The following is an 18,316-nucleotide window of genomic DNA, read 5'->3' on the forward strand; positions in this document are numbered from 1 at the left end:
ATGTTAGTAAAAAGTTGATTCGTTCAGGTGCCAGCCGTAGCCTAGGTGTTCAAAAGGGTTATGCTATAAGAGGCATCTCTTCATATATTCATAGGCATAATGATGGTATTCCCCAGATACTCAATAAGCAAGTTGATGCAGATTGCAGTAGGCTCATTTACATTATTATCATATTGTTCATAACTTTTAGTTCTTATTTTTCTAATGCATTTATTTATACATCCTCTACGCAACATTGAGGGGGTTGATTTTAGCATGTTATCATTTTAAAAACTAAAATTCTATTCTTGAAATTAGAGTGGTTGTTGTTGCAGGAACGTCCTAACTCTTTACAGATTCTGTCACGTTACCTGGGAAGGAGGCGAGAATATAGTACAAATGGTCAGTTCTATTCCTCTTATTCTTTCATTATGGATTAATGGGTCATAGTCAAATATCTTTTCTCTTTGTGTGTTATAATCCAAAACAGGAAATGATATGCATGAGGTGCTCAGAAGTGTATTCAATTCTTTCACTCCTTCACTAGAAGAAGTCCTAAGAGCAAAACAATTAGCTTGACTACTTTATTCCATGAGGATATGCTTATAAATCAATCTTTATAGCGCTTGCTTGTAAGTGCTAAACTCTAATTATTTTTAAAAAATTTAAGCACAGTAATTCTTAGAGTGTTGTTACTACTTACTAGTGCTAAGCCGTCACCAGAAGCTCAAACAACACCTATCAAAGCCTTCTGCTTGCATGGCGTTTCTTTCCATTTTCTCCTTATATGAAAGAAAAGAATGAACGTTCATATATGGCATTCATTCTTTTCTTTCATATATGCAAAAAATGAAAAGAAACGCCATGCAAGCAGAAGGCTTTGATAGGTATCGTTTGAGCTTCTGGTAACGGTTCAACGCTAGTAAGTAGTAACAACACTCTAAGAAATACTGTGCTTCAAAATTTTAAAAAGAATTAGAGCTTAGCACTTACAAGCAAGTGCTGTGAAGTTTTATTTATAAGCATATCCTTGTGGAATAAGACAGTCTCGCTAATTGTTCAGCTCCTGGGATTTCTTCTAGCAAAGGAGTGAATGAAATTGAATACACTTCTGAGCACCTCGTGTATATCATTTCCTATTTCTGATTATAACACATAAAGAAAAAAGACATTTGTCTATGACCCACTAATCCATAATGAAAGAAAAAGAGGAACATAACTAGCCATTTGGACTATATTCTCATCTCTTTCCCAGGTAACATGACGGAATCTGTAAAGAGTTAGGATGTTCCTGCAACAACAACCATTCTAATTGTAAGAATAGATTTTTTGTTTTTAAAATGGTAACATGCTAAAATCGACCTCCTCAATGTTAAGTAGAGGACGTATAAACACATGTATTTAGAAAAATGAGAACCGAAAGTTATGAACAGTATGATAATAATGTAAATGAGCCTACTACAATCTGTATCAACTTGCTTGTTGAGTATCTGGGAAATTCCATCATTATGCCTCCGAATATACCTAGGCTACAGCTAGCACCTGAACAAATCAACTTTTTACTAGCATTTTGCTTGAAGTAGGTAGGGAAAATCAACTGTCTATAAAAATTTAAGCAAAAAGGTTTAATTAATCAAGAGAATTAACGAGTCATGTGAACCACTAATTAGAGATCCAACGACATCATAAGGCATAGTAAAAAAAATCATCATTGACCAGAAAAAGTATCAACAAGCATGAATCAAATGTAAAAATAGAAACAAATCAATAGGAAATTATCAACACAACTTAACAACCAATATCATATTAAATAAAGTTCATTAAACATGCGTGACTAGGTAGACTACCGAAGGATGAACGCTCTGAAGGGTGCAAATGAGATGTAAAGTATCACTATTTTGAATATCTAATTAGTGTTTAGTGTCCAACGTGGAAATAAAATAACAAAGAGATAAAATCCTCAATAACCTTATTCTACTTATAATCAATCAGTTTGGCAAATTTCTTCTTTTTGAATGAGGCAAGCATAATAACAAAGAAGGTATCTTTTTAAGGGAATATCTTAAATGAACGCATTTGATTCATCTGTTACTAAAGTACTGTTGGCATTAGCAAGTCTAAATGCACGTGTGAGTTTTGATGATTGACAAAGTGAACAGAGTGAACATACAAGGTGAATAAACTAGGTCTAGAAACATGGTCCAGACAAAGTATTTGAACAAAGCTAGATAGATGATTGAAGTTCAGGATATGTTCCAAACACACTGATATGTCTGAAAGAGCAAGAACGCACAGGGTGAATGGAACTGGTCCAAAGACCTGGTCTATCGCAAAGAGAGAGTTGTAGACAAAGCACATGAATTAGGTCTACGAACATGTTACATCACAGAGACAGATGCATACAAGTACAGTTCAATAAAAAAGAGATGACTCAGTCAAAGAAGCAGTTTAATGAAGATTAGAACAAGCAATGTATACATGTTCTATCTCAAGAAGTCATCAAGGGCAATGGATGAATGATCACAGGTGTAGAGATCAAGTGAAGAGACACAGACGTGCAAGTGCCAACACTCTACCTCTCCTTAGGCCCACCATAGCCAACCTCTTACTGGGACATATGTGCATCTCCTTTTCACATGCCCAAACCATATCAGCCTCGGCTCCCTCATCTTATCCACCACGGAGGCCACTCCCACCTTATCCCGAATATTTTCGTTCCAAATCCTATCTCTCCTGGTATGTCTACACATATGGCTCAATATGCTCATTTACTCTATTTTCATCTTCTAGACGTGCGAGTTGTTGACCGGCCAATACTCCGTCCCATACCACATAGATGTGAATAGTCAACTAAATAAAGGAAAAAACTAGAGGATCTTAGGTTACATTTTCCAGAAAGAACTGCATCAAAACTTCCTTAATTTTTGTGTACCAAAATAGTGAATAATGAGAACCAGAGACACCCTATCTCCACACAGGAAAAATAAATCAAAAATCTTTAGTTATTGTGGATATTGGTAACAAAACGGTCATAACTGTCACATTTCTTATTCAAGAATTCCATGGCTACTCTTCACTTGCACTGTTTCCGCATGGTCCCCTGTTCTCCTCCTTCTAGGATCTCTTCGCCCCTTCACAGAGCTCAGGCAAGGAAGAAACTTTTGCAATTCCATTGTCGATCGAGCAGCGATAATAACGATGTAACTTTTTTCTCAGGATTTATCTTTTAGTAAATTATGTTTCTGGATGTTTTGTAATATTATCCGACAAATATTCAGGAATATTTGCTGGATGCTCCTGTTTCAATTGGGGACGGCTTTTCTTTTAGCGGAGGTTGGCATTTCACTTGTTTGCACAATCTGTTTTTTTTTTATTTTTTATTTTTTATTTTAGAATATAGTCTAATTTCAAGAATGTGGCATCTTCAGCTTAATTATGGATCAACACTGAGACCAAATTGATTTCTTTTGCATAGGAAAGTATTCAGACGAGCCGAGTCCTGCTGACGAATGGTTCAAGAAAGGAAAATATGTGCGTTTTTTCATTTCCATTTTCCGTGTTCTGAAGCTAAAAAATCATTGTTGATTAAAATACTAGCAATCGTTTTAGCCCATCTGAATTTAGTAATGTCTTGTGGCATCCAGGTGAAAGCTCATCCTGTCTCTGGGAGTGGGGAGAAGGCCAAGGATCCCATTTTTGGAGTTACAATGGGTGGGAGTTCGCAGGCATCATCTGGTCTTTTCAGGTGAATCTGGCTGACTTTTTTTGTGAACCTATTAGTTTGTTTAAGGGAGTAACCAATCTTATATGCAGAAATTGAGGATGGGTTGTTTGCAGGATTACCGATTGAATGCTCTCTGTATATGATTTTGTGCTATAGATGGTTTTGTGTAGAAAATGGAAGCTCTGAGAATTCTCCCATATTATTACTCCACGGGTTGCCATCGCAGGTTAGGATGTTGCCGTTTACCATCAAATTAGTAAGCCTCAGAAAATAGAAAACCTAGTTAAACTGTAAGTTTATTTTGATAGTCTGTCTTTCGAATGCAAGCTCAGGTGATCAACCAATTATTTTCAACATGAATTTCGAACTATCAACTTCAATCAATGTTCTACATTTTAAGTTTGAAGAATTGCAGATTCTGATACTTGAAGTTCTTGCTAATTTGACAAACTTTTTGTTCTTGGCTACTTAATTACAGTTTAAGTCACAAATTTATGCCCAGCATTTCACCATGTAGCACTTTCTTGGTTGATGGTTCGCTAACCATGCTTCAACTGCTACTATACAGGCATACTCTTATCGCAAAGCTCTTCCCATTCTTGAGAAAAACTATCATGCTATAGCAGTTGATTGGCTGGGTCAGTATTTTAGTACTTCCATTCTTGCATTATCTTCCTAATTTCTTCGAAATTGTTTTCCATTCTAAATGCTACCTAAAGTATGCATGCATACTTCCGCAGTTAGATGACGTGTCGTTTTTTTTTTTTTAAAGAAACCACTCGAGTTCTAGTCTCGGAACCTTGACTGTGAATTTCATATCCAAAAGAACATACTCCCTCATCCCATTTTTGATGATGGCATTTGATGGCATGAAATTTAAGAAAGAAATACTGTTGAAACTTTTGGTATGAAAATAAGCCATAAATATTTATGTGGCTATAAATCACCTCATTAAGAGTAAAATGGGAAGTTTAAAGTTGAATTATTTCTAAATATAGAAAGGTATCATTCTTTTGGGACAAACTAAAAAGTAAAGTGCATCACATAAATTACGTCAAAGGGAATAGTATATTAGAGGGGGCATACCTTACTTCTAAATGTGTTGCAACATAGAACAATGTTCATAATGAATATGTTTACAAAAGAGATCGGGTAAGGCTCCTTTACATTTGTTGCTTACAGAAAAATGTAGTACATGGTTAGCATTAACATATCCAACCCAACTAATGAAATCTTTAGCTGTTAAATGGTCCTTGGCGGTGTCCTAAAACTTGACGATTCCATTTGATCACTTTTCAATGCATCTCTAACCACATGACTTTGAATGTGTTTTTGTTTCTTATCATGCTTAACAGTTATAACAGTCTCTCCATGTTATCTTCCATTCTGGTTTTCCTACTATACTTAAGATAGTGTGATTCACATCCGTCCATGATCTTTTCAGGCTATGAATAGTTTTACCATCTCCTTACAGGATTTGGATTCTCAGATAAGCCCCAACCAAGATATGGATTTGACTATACATTGGATGGTAAGTAATATTTTCTATCCACCTCATAACTCTGTTGCTTGGACTCTTCAAAAATATCCCAAGGTGTGTGTCGGATCTGTCACACCCCAACCTTGGGGGGGGGGGGGGGGGGGTGGCCAGCACCCGGCACCCGAAGGGCCGAGCGAATCAACTGTGATATCTGAACTCTGTAACGTGAATCATAGGCCGACAAGGCCGCTGAATAACAATTGTAAGAAGTATATCATAACAATCTGCAAACAGAAAAAGGCCCAACAACAAATATATGCATAACTAGGGCCGACAAGGCCACAACCAAGAAAGACAACTAGTCAGAAGGCCGGCAAGGCCAAACACAATACCTGTACACTGACTGATAGTCTGTAAGCCTCTAAGAGCACTAATATGCATCAACTAGTCGGGATAGTGGCCCCGACGTACCCATAGCCATACTCTATATATACATATATGCATGCGTCCTATTTGATGACTCTGACCAGTAACTCCGGAGAATGGAGTGCGAACATCCCTGCTGAACTTTGGTATCCTACCGAGAAAGGTACAACAATCCGTCTATCGTACCTGTGGGCATGATTACAGCGCATAAAATGCGTCAGTACGAAATATGTACCGAGTATGTAAGGCAGTAAGCATAAACGTAACATAAGCATAAGAGATACAGATAACTTGGGAAAAGATGTAGAGACAACCTGAAACTCTGAACGAGGCCACTGAGGGCGACCATAATCATGACATAAATGTAAATGCATGCCCGTAAAATCATTCCTCACTGTGGAGGCATATATCATATCATATAACAATAATAAATCCCTCTGTGGGGTGAGCTCATCATCATAACATCATCTCTGCCCAACTGATCAGTGGCAATGCACAGCTACGTGCCTACCCGGCTGCCTACAACACGGCTCGGTAAAGAAAGTAACACATCTAGGTGCACATATAAGTGCCTACCCGGCCGACTATAGCGCAGCTCGGTAATGAAAATAAATACATATATATATAAGTGCAATGCAAGACTGACCTCAGAAGAGTATAATAAAAAAAAGGTCGGAGTGACCTATCGTCGTTAGCCTCCGACTATCGTTATTGTCGCTACGTTTATCATTATTTGATCGTTAGGACAAAGAAGTACAAGTACAAGGAAACATCTTGTTATGAATTATTCACGAAGCCAAAATCTCTTATGAAATATGATTGACACAACTTTTATCTGAAAGAGTGCCAACGAGAGGTTCGTCACCTTGGAGCAATAGACAAGAAGATAAGGATTAACTTAATTAAAGGAAGTACAATCAACTCAACTTTGATGTGAAGAGTACCATAACTAATATCATTCCTCATTCGATAAACAAGAGGGATACGAATGTGAAAGGTACTTCAATACAAGCTATTCATGAGAAAAGGGTAAGCTTAACCATTTTGGGACATAATCGACACAAGTTGAACGGAAAGTCTTTTAATCGATAGCCAAAAGGAGATGTGGACCATAATTTGGTACAAGTCATAGATGAGTATGTGTCAGCTCAATTATCATGGAACGCGATTGATCCAAGTTAGCGGAACAACTTTTCAATGAAAGGTCATTTGAAATCTAGTCATGCCACAAAGAGAATAGAAAGCCCTACATACCTCGTCGATTGGAGTTATACACATTTCCATAAGCTTCGAACACTTTATAACTGACTTCCTACAAGATACGAACAATTCAAGATCAACTTTGAGCATATAGCCAATAGAAATCTTCATTTAGGCATTTTATCGAGCGATTCGTAGGCACGAGTTTGTAAGCTCTTTTGTAGGGTAGCTTCTAGTGAAACACTACCAAAAACCTACTTTTATACTCCTCCTTACTACCATGATTCGATCCATACCATCATAACTCCAAACAATACAACAAACCCAACACAAATAGCTCAACAATTTAGCCCTGTCCATGGAAGCTTCAAGTTTTAACCATAACTTATTCATATGGGATTTTCCCTCCATTTTCTTAGGTTTAATTACTTGTAAGGCTCAAAGAGATGAAGGGAAGGTTAAATCATACCTCAAAAGTTGAATAATACTCTGCAACTTAAGTTATTTCAAGACGAAGCTTTCTTCCGAAAATCGAAACAACGAGAAATCTACGATTCTATGATTGTCATGTGATTCCTTATGTTGTAATCACTTGATTTGCCTTTGAACTTAGTTGTGATTGATGGAGAATAAATTTGGGAGAGTATAAGGGCTGATCTAGGATTTAATATTGATGAAAATGAGGGCCTAAAACGTTGGGGACTTTATTTATATCACTTAAGTTGGGCCCACTGCCCTGTGGCAGTTTGCACCCTTGGACGGAAATGCAGATTTCTCTCTACTCGGACGTCGTATTGATAAACGGTAAAATGCAATGGAAACTAAACTCGTAGACCTTCGATTTGGTAGGTGGATCACCCCGTAACTCCAAGTAGATTGAGAGAAAATCTCCGAGACATCTGACCCAAAATTCAGTGAAATTTACAAACTTAACTTGCGACGCTCTTCGTCGACTTTCGTATTACAACTCGTTTGACTTCCAAACTTAACAAGAGACCATTATACAATTCAAATAATTCATATCATTACTTGCTTAGCATGTGGAGCACTCCTAATCTCACCCAAAAGTACAAGTTATCGTATTCCCAACTTGCCGACTTTTAATGAAACTCGTGCTTTTTTGATTCATTCACCCTCCAAATCTTCCGCTACTTACTAATATTATTTAGAGACTCTTGTAACCATTTTTATTAATAAAATCAATCCCTTCTATCCTCAACATAATTTCTTTTGAACTTGCGTTGACTAACTCATGATGCAACTTTAACGCGCAAAAAAAATTCGGGGTGTAACAGGATCCTCCCAAAGCTATGTAATTTTTGAGGATCCGCCACGGGGTCAAAAACATTTTTTGAGGGACGTGCAACATAGCCTAGTAATATAATGATGATGATCTGATTATTACAATGGTTGGATCTCTTGTCAAAAGAATGAAGAACTTCTCCCTCCATTTTAACATTCAATTTCTCATGTTTGACAGAATATGTGGCATCCTTGGAATCTCTTATCAATGCTCTTACCGACAAAAAGTTTACTCTGGTAGTGCAGGTATGTCTATATGTATGAAAAATTCTTCTATAGGGCCACCATGCCGTTTTGTCTTGGTAAAACAATTCAAAAGAAAACCAAGCCCCCCCCCCCCCCCCCCCCCCCCCCCCAAAAGCCAATTAAGAGGGAGGCAGCACCCTGTTCCCCCGCAAGCATGGAAACACGTCCCTACTTATTCTTCCATTTGCACTACTTTATTTGACTGTTCGCATTTAACTTGTTCTGTGTTACTTATCTTGTGCTATCTGATTTGAAGAAAACATCTGCTTTTGCCACTCTTACAGGGATACTTCTCACCAATTGCAATCAAATATGCCAGCAAGCATCAGGAAAAGTTAAACAGTCTTATACTTCTAAATCCGCCAGTAAGGATTAATCAACAGTTGAACTGCCATCAGTACATGCATTTTTTCGTCTTGGGTCTGTAGCTTAGATGGTGATGTGCAGTCAAACTACAGAATTGCCATATTCTGGTGATAACATTATTCTGCAGATTATGAAATTGCCAGCAAACTCCAGGATATAGAACATGTAATGGTTTTCTTGGTTCTCTGTCCAATAGTGTTTTTCCTTGGCTGGAGGCCTTTCCTAATTCTATTTTCTAGGACCTTGGACCACATTATTTTACACTCTTTTCAGACATAAGAATGATAAAACTGTATATTGTGTTCAGATTCGTGTCATCTAGATGAAGTCACTCTTGTTTCTTCATATTCTTTTTCTCCTTCAAACTAGTTGAGTGAAGACATGTTCGGATTCCCTAATCCATTCTTTTTCTTGGTTTACTGAAGCTAACTATAAAACATGCCAATCTGCCGTCAAGCTTATCTGTTCTGAGCAACTTCTTGTTGGGCGAAATTTTTTGTCAGGTAAAGAGGATGCAAATATTTTCTCGTTTATTCTGCTTGCTGACATACTTGCTTCTCTGCAAATTTTCTGATAGTTTTCACTCAACCTTGGTTTTAAATCTATTGCAATCAGGACCCTCTTAGAGCCAGTGATAAAACATTGCTGAGTTGTGGTCCTTACCAAATAAAAGAAGATGTGGCAATGGTTTACAGAAGACCTTATCTCACATCTGGTTCTGCAGGGTTTGCATTAAACGCGATAAGCAAGGGAATGAAAAAACAGCTTAAGGTGCACATTTTTATCCATGTGTTAATTTTCTAATTAGTTTGCGCACTGCCACATGTCAATCTAGTGGAGTTTAATTTTCAATGGTTTCCAGATAAGTGATACGTACCCAAAGTATCTCTTCTCAGTGCTAGCCGGCTAGAATTTTGTTTGTCCTTTCTTTTCTTCTCCCCTCTTGTCTGCTTTCCAAGCAACCTGCCTCAGAGGGCGGAGGTGTCCTTTCCTTTTATTCTTCTTTCCCTCCATATTCCGTTGTCTATGATTGTGGCTTTTGTTTTCTTTGTTCTTTTCCAACCAAGGCAGTTGGCTGAGGGCCGTTGCCTAATCTAGATTTTGTGAAGTTCAAAGAGCGTGATTGTATGAGAATTTCCATTGCTCATGCAAAGGTTAAATAAGCTAATACCAGAGAAAGCCAGAAAGATATTTTTGATATTGGAGATGCAACAGATAAAATTAGCTAATGATACATCAATGTGTGGGATGCCAATCTGTTTCCTTACATTGTTGACCACTCGTTATCGAACCAAAAAACATATAGCCCTACTTGGATTGAAGGATTTGGTCTAATGTATATCAAATTCATAGGCTACAATTTCTGACATCTGTTTGGACTTGCTTAAAATTTGGGTTTGGTACACAAATTTTATCAAAAAATTTCAACCTTTGTTCTGTTCATTCAGATGAAAACTTTAAAAAGATGTCAGCTAAAATCCATAAAAACTGAGATTTATAAATCTAAAATCCACTTTAGAATCCAAATGGTAATGGAATGGGAATGGGAATGTGCTTTTGAGGGTTCTATTTGTCAACAGAAATTCCATAAGATTATTATGAAAAATCAATTTAGTTCTCTTCTACTTATGAGTCTGTTAAAGAAGTATAACAGAAGGTGCCAGAGTTCAGTTACTTTAATCTATCTTCCTTGTCAATTAAGGATATATTGATCTAAGACTTCCTTTTGTGCTCTCTATAGTCTATCTTCCTTGTCATTTATGGATATATTGATCTAAGACTTCCTTTTGTGCTCTCTAATCGGCAGGGCTACGTTGAGGACACGAGAGCAATACTTATGGACAATAACTGGTCAGTCCAAACAACAGTTTGCTGGGGACAAAGAGACCGCTGGTTAAGCTTTGATGATGTAGAAGATTTCTGCAAAGAATCAAAGCATCGACTAGTTGAACTTCCTATGGTAATGACACTATTTCATGGCTCTTTTTCTTTGGATAGTTACAAATGCAGAGCACAGCTTTCGGGATGAATATCATATTCTTGAATATGCTATTTGAACCCTCACTAAATTTAAACGGGGATTTCTGGTCATTTGGAAGAGAACCAATTATCAGAAATCAATTTGTAATACAAGCTAAATATTCTTTATATCTCCCTTGTGTTTCAATGTGCTGGTGATTCATAGAGAAAAAGTGTATTTATTTTCTGAATTATGCAGTCAGGACATCACGTTCAGGAGGACAGTGGTGAAGAATTAGGTCAACTCATTGCTGGAATTGTTGGAAAAAGAAGATTGTCATAAGATCTAAGCTCTGGATTGAATGGGTAGTCCATCTGTCAATATTTATATTTCAGCGTGTTTGTTAATTGTACAACATGATGTATATCTAATATTGTGATACTGCATGAGATAACAACAGAAACGCTAAAATTTTCATTTTAAGCTGCTTGACAGCTTTTTATTTTCAGCAACTGTTTCAGACAGAAATAACTACAGGGTGAAAATCTTAAGTTACTCTGTCTGTCTGAACTATTCTATTTGTTTTTATACATAATTGGAGTTTATAAAAATTGACAATGTCCCTCTGTTATCATGAGCACTTGAAGTCCATAAGAATTATCTCAGCCTTCCAACTTCAGCTTGAAGACATAAAAGAATAACTGTAATTAGTGTCTCTAAGTTTTTAAGTCTGAAGATGCATCCCTTCAGTCACCTTTTTTGTTTCACAGGCTGCCGAAAGGGATCGACCCAACATTGGTCTTCTCTGACAGCATTTTCCCATCTATTCTTGAATCTTTCTAATTCGACAAGAGATTGTTTCCGCACCTGCAAAATGACTCTAGGTGTATCATAACATGGAACGGAACTTGGGGATACTAATTAGTGGTGTGTTTAGCTTCATATGCAATTCAACGTTTGAAGATTGTCTTATTGTGTTGTGTCTGTGGTGTAGATACACTAAGATATGCATGTTACAAAGACATTGGTAACTGCAAGGGAAGCAACTAAGAGGATTTTTTTTAAGAAAAAGTTAATGGAACTTACAGCATTTCTTGCATCAGACAGATGAGATTCTGGCAGTCCCTGCAATGATATTTCAGTTAATTCATTCTATTCAAGCAGTTAATTGTTGAAAGCTAGTTATTTTTAGCACATACCATTTGGCCTTTCTTTGGTGAGCTTTCCTGGTTAGGAGTTTGCCCTTGTGCTAACCCACTCCTCTACATAGAAAATCAATTGTTAGAACTTACTGAAAAGGGAGGGGATGGAAACAATGAGGAGATGGAAACAATCTTCTACACCACCGTCTGTTAGAATTTATTCAATTGTCTACTGCAAGTTTAGTCCCTTCGGTTTTGGCTGGACATACCTCATTTTCTGCACCACCTAGTGTTGGAAGACCATAGTGAACCAAATATTCTGAGTCAACAACCCCAACATTTGTGGTTCGGTTCCCCTATCAGAAGCAGTTACTCATCAAACAGGAAGTAGACTTTTTTTTAGTTCTATTGATGACAATAACTTCTGAAAAAAAGTAAATGCTGGAAGAGGATATGAAACCTGTGCACAATATCCAAGCTGAAAGTCCACCCCCCATGCATGAACGAAGTCATTCTGTAAGCAGCGGGAATGCCAAACTCACCAAATTAAATAAGAGGTTTTTTGTACTACTAGTCTGTTAGATTCATTAGACCTGAAACCATACCTGAATTATGTACCAGGCACAGCGCCACGATGCCTTTGAAAAAACAGGAGCCATCATTTCCACAAATCTGCATTTGCATTACATTTCTCTCAGGAACTTAGAATTCAGAGATGGATAGGAAATATGTAACTGAGACACAATTCTTTCTGGCAATAATTTTACCCAGTGCATGGAGGTTCAGTACTGTCTTCGTAGCACCTCCTTCCTGGACCCCTTGGGTTAATTGTCCTCCTGTTTCAACCATAAGAATTTTAGTGTTTGCAATAATTACAAGACAGCCTTTCAAGAAGATCAACTTATTACTGATAAATCTGTCAGTGATCATGAGTAATACCTGTGCACTCTTGACACCTTCTCTCGTGCTGTAAGTTCGTGATGAATTTCTGATATATCTGCATCAATTGCTGGCTGTGATATGTGAAGACCTTCTTCTTTTATTATTGATAAATATCTGCAGTTAAGATCCGGAGATGGCAGTCATACTTCTACAAACTCTTGAATGAAGAAGGGGACAGAGACATTGTGTTGGGAGATTTGGAACATACAAGAAGGCGTCACGATTTTGGGTATTGCAGGAGTATTAAGGTTGATGAGGTTAAGGGTGATGTTCGTAGGATGCGCAGGGGAAGAGCGACCGGACCTGACGAGATTCCTGGGGAATTTTGGAAGAGCGCGGGCCCGGCAGGTCTGGAGTGGCTGACTAGGTTGTTTAATGTCATCTTTAAGACGGCGTTGATGCCCAAAGAATGGAGGGCGAGTGTAATGATCCCTCTATACAAGAATAAGGGAGATATCCAGAGTTGCAACAACTATAGAGGTATCAAGCTGCTAAGCCATACTATGAAAGTGTGGGAAAGGGTGGTGGAGATGAGGGTGAGGAGAGGTGAGTCTATTTCAGAGAACCAGTTCGGATTCATGCTGGGACGCTCAACTACAGAAGTCATCCATCTTGTGAGAAGGTTGGTGGAGCAGTATAGGGAGAGGAAAAGGGACTTGCACATGGTATTCATCGACCTAGAAAAGGCTTATGACAAAGTTCCAAGACAGATCCTATGGAAATGCTTGGAGGATAAAAGTGTACCTGTGGCGTACATTAGGGTGATCAAGGACATGTATGAGGGAGCCAAAACCAGGGTAAGGACAGTAGGAGGAGACTCAGAACACTATCCAGTTGAGATGGGGTTGCATCAAGGATCAGCTCTTAGTCCGTTTTTATTTGCCTTGGTGATGGATGGATTGACACGGCAAATTCAAGGTGAGGTGCCATGGTGTATGCTTTTCGCGGACGACATAGTCCTGATCGACGAGACTCGTAGCGGAGTTAACGCTAAGCTGGAGGGTTGGAGACATACTCTGGAGTCTAAAGGGTTTAAGCTGAGTATGACCAAGACAGAGTACTTGGAGTGTAAGTTCAGTGAAGCACCTCAGGAGGCTGGCTTGGAAGTGAGGCTTGGTACCCAGGCCATCCAAAAGAAAAGTAGTTTCAAGTACCTTGGGTCTATTGTGCAAGGCAGCGGGGAGATTGACGATGATGTCACACATCGTATTGGGGCAGGGTGGATTAAATGGAGGCTTGTTTCCGGAGTGCTATGTGACAAGAAGGTACCATCAAAACTTAAGGGCAAGTTCTACAAAGTGGTGGTTAGACCGACTATGTTGTATGGGGCGGAGTGTTGGTCAGTTAAGATCTCTCACATTCAAAAGATGAAAGTTGCCGAGATGAGAATTTTGAGATGGATGTGTGGACACACCAGGAGTGACAGGATTAGGAATGAGCATATTCGGGATAAGGTGGGGGTGGCCTCGGTGGAAGACAAGATGCGAGAAGCGAGATTGAGATGGCTTGGGCATGTGAAGAGGAGAGACACAGATGCCCCAGTGCAGAGTTGTGAGAGGTTGGCCATGGATGGTTTCAGACGAGGTAGGGGTAGGCCGAAGAAGTATTGGGGAGAGGTAATTAGACACGACATGACGCAATTACAGCTTACCGAGGACATGACCTTAGATAGGAGGGTTTGGAGGACTCAAATTAGGGTAGAAGGCTAGTAGATAGTCTCGTTTTCCGTTCTTATTAGTAGTCGCATTAGCGCAATATAATTTCTTGTGCTCAGATTTCTGCTATTATCTGTTATTTCCTGTGCTTTGATTATCCTGTGTTATTTGTGTCGCTTGCATTATTTCATTTCATAACGCTTTGAATCTCTTAACCTTATCTGACTTCTTTTTATGCTTTTATTGAGCCGAGGGTCTTTCGGAAACAGCCGTCCTACCTTGGTAGGAGTAAGGTCTGCGTACACTCTACCCTCCCCAGACCCCACGATGTGGGATTTCACTGGGTTGTTGTTGTTGTTGTTGTATCTGCAGTTAAGATCCAGGGTGGAGTTTATTTTTCTGTGTAGCATCAATGCTAATTACCTTCTTACTATGAAGATGATATAATGTATCTTTCTATGGGCTTAGCCCTATATCAGTGATAATTACCGTCCAGCATTGAAATTTTGAACTCCAAGATCTTCATCCCACAGGAATATGTAGGCATACTCTGCAACAATATCTGGGTGTAAGAACCTCTTGGCAAACCACCTAAAATAACAAGAGAATAAAGAGTCAGCTAATGCTTTTATCAACACACCAGTGGTGGATCCAATTATGGGTTCACAAGTTCGGTAGAACCTAGTGCTTTAGAGTGAAGGTTATCTAGATATATATCGGTGTGTGTGTGTGGAAAACAAGTATGGATGGATTTAGGTTTACATTAAGAACACACACTCAACTAAGAACCTAAATTCTGGATCCGGCACTGGACACGTATCTTGATTGCAGTATGTAAAAACTCATACCATTTAGTTTGATTAATAGCAGAAATGTGAATAGCAGTGCTACTCCATTCTAGATCTTTCCATTCATCCACGACGCCATCATAATGAAAAAGCATAATGACAAAATCAGTCTCTGGAAACTGCAAATGAGATACAGAAGTTGTTTTACTCATCAAATGCTGGGATGAGAATTGTGTAAATGGGGATAAATTATGGCCTCTCACCTTCTTTACAATGTCATTTACATTCTTTTTCTGCTTAATTCCAACTGCCATAGCTAGTAAACTCATCGGTGATTTTGATTTCTACAAGGAAAAAAGAACAGTGCCCTTTAGAGTTATGACCATTGAAAAGAAATTGTTTACACGACAAGCAAATATATAATCAATAGCCATTATAATCTGTTACCAAAAGAATATATAATACATACATACCCTTTTATTTGGGGGACCCCAGAGTGGATGCATATCTAAATCAGAGGTCTTAGCCACAATACCTCTGGGCAGTGTCTCGCTTCCTTCAGGCCTGCACTCATCCTATAACACAGCAAAACAAAAGTATAAAAATGGCATTTATTTTAGTATATTACACTTTTTCTACTACTAGGAGCCTGTTTGGCCTACCGGCTAAAAACTGCTTATTTTGAGAAGTGCTTTTTTTAAAAATAATTTTGACGAGAAGCAGTTTATATTTGGCTATTTATTTGAAAAGTGCTTTTGAATGCTTTTAATAAGCAGATTGTGTTTGGCTAATCTTCTTAAAAAATGCTTTTGAGTGTCAATTAAAAAATGACAAGTATCAATAAACATAATATCAAGATTATTTTACAGAGATAAATTATTTTAAACATCTATTATGAAAGACTTTAATTAAGTTTTTACTTTTAACTAATTAAAATTTAAAAGTACATATTAATTTTTTTAATTAATACAATACATAAATAAAATATACATGATGATTTAAATATACTAAAAAACTATAACCAAAATAAAATTCAAAATCATTTCAAAAATTAAAATTCAACACAAAAATAAGTAGAATCCTTCATACACCACGAAGATCCTCAATGATTTCATTCCTAATAGATTAACGAGGGATATACTTGGTAAGTATGTATTTTTGGTAGAGATATTTTTATCTTGAAGAAAATTAATTTCTGCTTCTGCTTTTGCCTTTTTCAAGAAGTAGAAACTTCTCCCAAATAATAGAAAAATGGCTTCTGCTTCTAATTAAAAACAGTTTTACTATAGCCCGTTTGGATTGGCTTATAAGTTGCTTATAAGCTGTTTTCAGCTTTTTTTAGTGTTTGGCTGGCCAGCTTAAAGTCATTTTGTGCTTAAAATAAGCTCAAAAAAATAATTGAGTCAATTTGACTTAGCTTATCTAAAGCAGCTTATAAGCTGAAAACAACTTATAACCCCAAAAAAATAAGTTAGACTACCCCAACTTATTTTTTTTAACTTATAAGCTGTTTGCAGCTTATAGGCATAAGCCCATTCAAACAGGCTCCTAATTAGCCAAACACCTCAGGTATTAAAAAAATAAAAATAAAAAAAGTGCCTCAAAACTGCTAGCTAAGAGCCTGTTTGGATGGGCTTATGCCTATAAGCTGCAAACAGCTTATAAGCTAAAAAAAATAAGTTGGGTAGTCTAACTTATTTTTTTGGGGTTATAAGCTGTTTTCAGCTTATAAGCTGCTTTAGATAAGCTAAATCAAATGGACCTAATTATTTTTTTGAGCTTATTTTAAGCACAAAATGACTTTAAGTTGGTCAGCCAAACACTCAAAAAAACTGAAAACAGCTTATAACCAACTTATAAGCCAATCCAAATGGGCTCTAAGTCTTATTCTTTTTTAAGCACACAAAAACTAAAAACGAGATGACCCCACAAACAAACCTCACACTTCTTCGGTTTCGTCATTGTGAAGGCTTCAACCAATTGCCATCCTAAAATTTTCTGTACGAAGAAAGGCGACAAATGAACTCGACGTTTAGTAAATTTTGAAAATCAAAAGAAATTACTGAATGAAGTGTCCAATATACTGACAAAAAAATGGAGTTAATTGAATTGATGAAAGAAGAAGAACAGTAATTATGTGCCAATTACCTCCTTACATTCAGTGATAACGAAGGCGCTTCCTATTAAGAAAGCAGCGGAAAGCAGAAGTACACAAGATATTAGCCAAGTGCAAACTAACGATTTCTTTCTCTTAGTATCAGAATTTAAAGCCATGGTAAGTTAAAAGGCGCAGCTTAAAGCCGTGAAACAGCACAACTGGCTAGAGGCAGTGCACAGAGTGGCAGAGGTGGTTCTTATTCCGATAGGGGTGGTACTCAGTCAGCCCGTGGTGGCAGCCGTGCCAGTATATATGAAAAAGAAGAACAAGGGAAATAGAGGTTAGCCAGAGGGTGATGAGATTATGATCCACTGCATTTAGTGTATTTTGATTTGGATTAGAATGTAACATAGTATAGTGCTTTCAAGAATTAATTAATGGAGAGGTCAACGGGAGATAGTAGTGGAAAGTTGCTTCAACTCTAGAAAAAGTTAGGTGAAGTTGCGGAAAGCACAAGATATTGCTCAGAGATGGAGTGTTAACAGATTTTCGTCAACTCGGATGCCGAACAACGCGCTCCATGCAAGACAAATATAGCAAAAGTAACGGGACTTGGGGTGTGTTTGGCATGAAACAAAATGTTTTTCTCGAAAATAAGTTTTTTTTTTTTTTTTGGGAGGGGGGGGGGGGGGGGGGGGGGGGGGGGCTTTGGTATGTGAGCAGAAAATATTACCCAAAAACATTGATATACTCGGGGGCAGATTTATCTTATGCCGAGGGATGTCACGTGACACTGCTTCATCGAATTTTTTTACTAAATATGTTTATATAATTGGAAGCAAAAAACGAAAATACGGATATATTGGTGAAAATGACCCTGCTTGACATAAATAGGTCATACATGTTGACACTTAGCAACCTCAGTTGTTGTTTACTATTTTTTTCGCCTCATATAAAAAAAATGTCTGTCCAAGTTCGAAACACGGACCTCTTAAAAGTTACGAAAAC

At 37.7% G+C, this 18,316-nt stretch overlaps 2 protein-coding genes and 1 long non-coding RNA gene across 3 annotated transcripts; 1 reads left to right on the plus strand and 2 right to left on the minus strand.

Moving 5' to 3' along the window:
* Window positions 1–846: 846 nt before the first annotated feature.
* LOC132631432 (uncharacterized) lies at window positions 847–11,320 on the plus strand. Its single transcript, XM_060347007.1, has 14 exons — window positions 847–2,715; window positions 3,098–3,179; window positions 3,258–3,312; window positions 3,455–3,510; window positions 3,624–3,724; window positions 3,860–3,929; window positions 4,272–4,341; window positions 5,178–5,234; window positions 8,290–8,357; window positions 8,642–8,722; window positions 9,149–9,226; window positions 9,339–9,494; window positions 10,531–10,683; window positions 10,942–11,320. Exons 1-14 carry the CDS (start codon window positions 2,450–2,452, stop codon window positions 11,023–11,025), a joined length of 1,377 nt encoding a protein of 458 aa, XP_060202990.1. The 5' UTR covers window positions 847–2,449; the 3' UTR covers window positions 11,026–11,320.
* Window positions 5,405–8,281, minus strand: LOC132631435 (uncharacterized). Its single transcript, XR_009578841.1, has 3 exons — window positions 7,279–8,281; window positions 6,864–6,921; window positions 5,405–5,795 (listed from the first exon to the last, which is right to left on the minus strand). It is a non-coding gene; the product is annotated as an uncharacterized LOC132631435 (long non-coding RNA).
* LOC132631434 (uncharacterized) lies at window positions 11,137–17,847 on the minus strand. The gene is made up of 14 exons (XM_060347008.1): window positions 17,359–17,847; window positions 17,149–17,208; window positions 15,684–15,785; window positions 15,474–15,554; window positions 15,271–15,389; window positions 14,912–15,013; window positions 12,765–12,881; window positions 12,593–12,661; window positions 12,431–12,497; window positions 12,286–12,339; window positions 12,095–12,181; window positions 11,883–11,945; window positions 11,770–11,808; window positions 11,137–11,550 (listed from the first exon to the last, which is right to left on the minus strand). The coding sequence occupies exons 1-14, from the start codon at window positions 17,482–17,484 to the stop codon at window positions 11,434–11,436; spliced, it is 1,203 nt and encodes a 400-aa protein (XP_060202991.1). The 5' UTR covers window positions 17,485–17,847; the 3' UTR covers window positions 11,137–11,433.
* Window positions 17,848–18,316: the final 469 nt, after the last annotated feature.

The sequence above is a fragment of the Lycium barbarum genome, chromosome 3 (assembly GCF_019175385.1).
Source record: "Lycium barbarum isolate Lr01 chromosome 3, ASM1917538v2, whole genome shotgun sequence".
Classification (NCBI taxonomy): Eukaryota; Viridiplantae; Streptophyta; class Magnoliopsida; order Solanales; family Solanaceae; genus Lycium; species Lycium barbarum.

Bases quoted from the DNA above. Each gene is read 5' to 3' on its own strand.
- LOC132631434 (XM_060347008.1), bottom strand. From the start codon at position 17,484: ATGGCTTTAAATTCTGATACTAAGAGAAAGAAATCGTTAGTTTGCACT. The intron at 15,555-15,683 runs GTATGTATGTAT...TTTTCCTTGTAG, and splicing joins GGGGTCCCCCAAATAAAAGG to AAATCAAAATCACCGATGAG. The intron at 11,809-11,882 runs GTATGTGCTAAA...ATATCATTGCAG, and splicing joins CACCAAAGAAAGGCCAAATG to GGACTGCCAGAATCTCATCT.
- LOC132631432 (XM_060347007.1), top strand. From the start codon at position 2,450: ATGTATACATGTTCTATCTCAAGAAGTCATCAAGGGCAATGGATGAAT. The intron at 3,930-4,271 runs GTTAGGATGTTG...GCTACTATACAG, and splicing joins TCCACGGGTTGCCATCGCAG to GCATACTCTTATCGCAAAGC. The intron at 8,358-8,641 runs GTATGTCTATAT...CCACTCTTACAG, and splicing joins AGTTTACTCTGGTAGTGCAG to GGATACTTCTCACCAATTGC.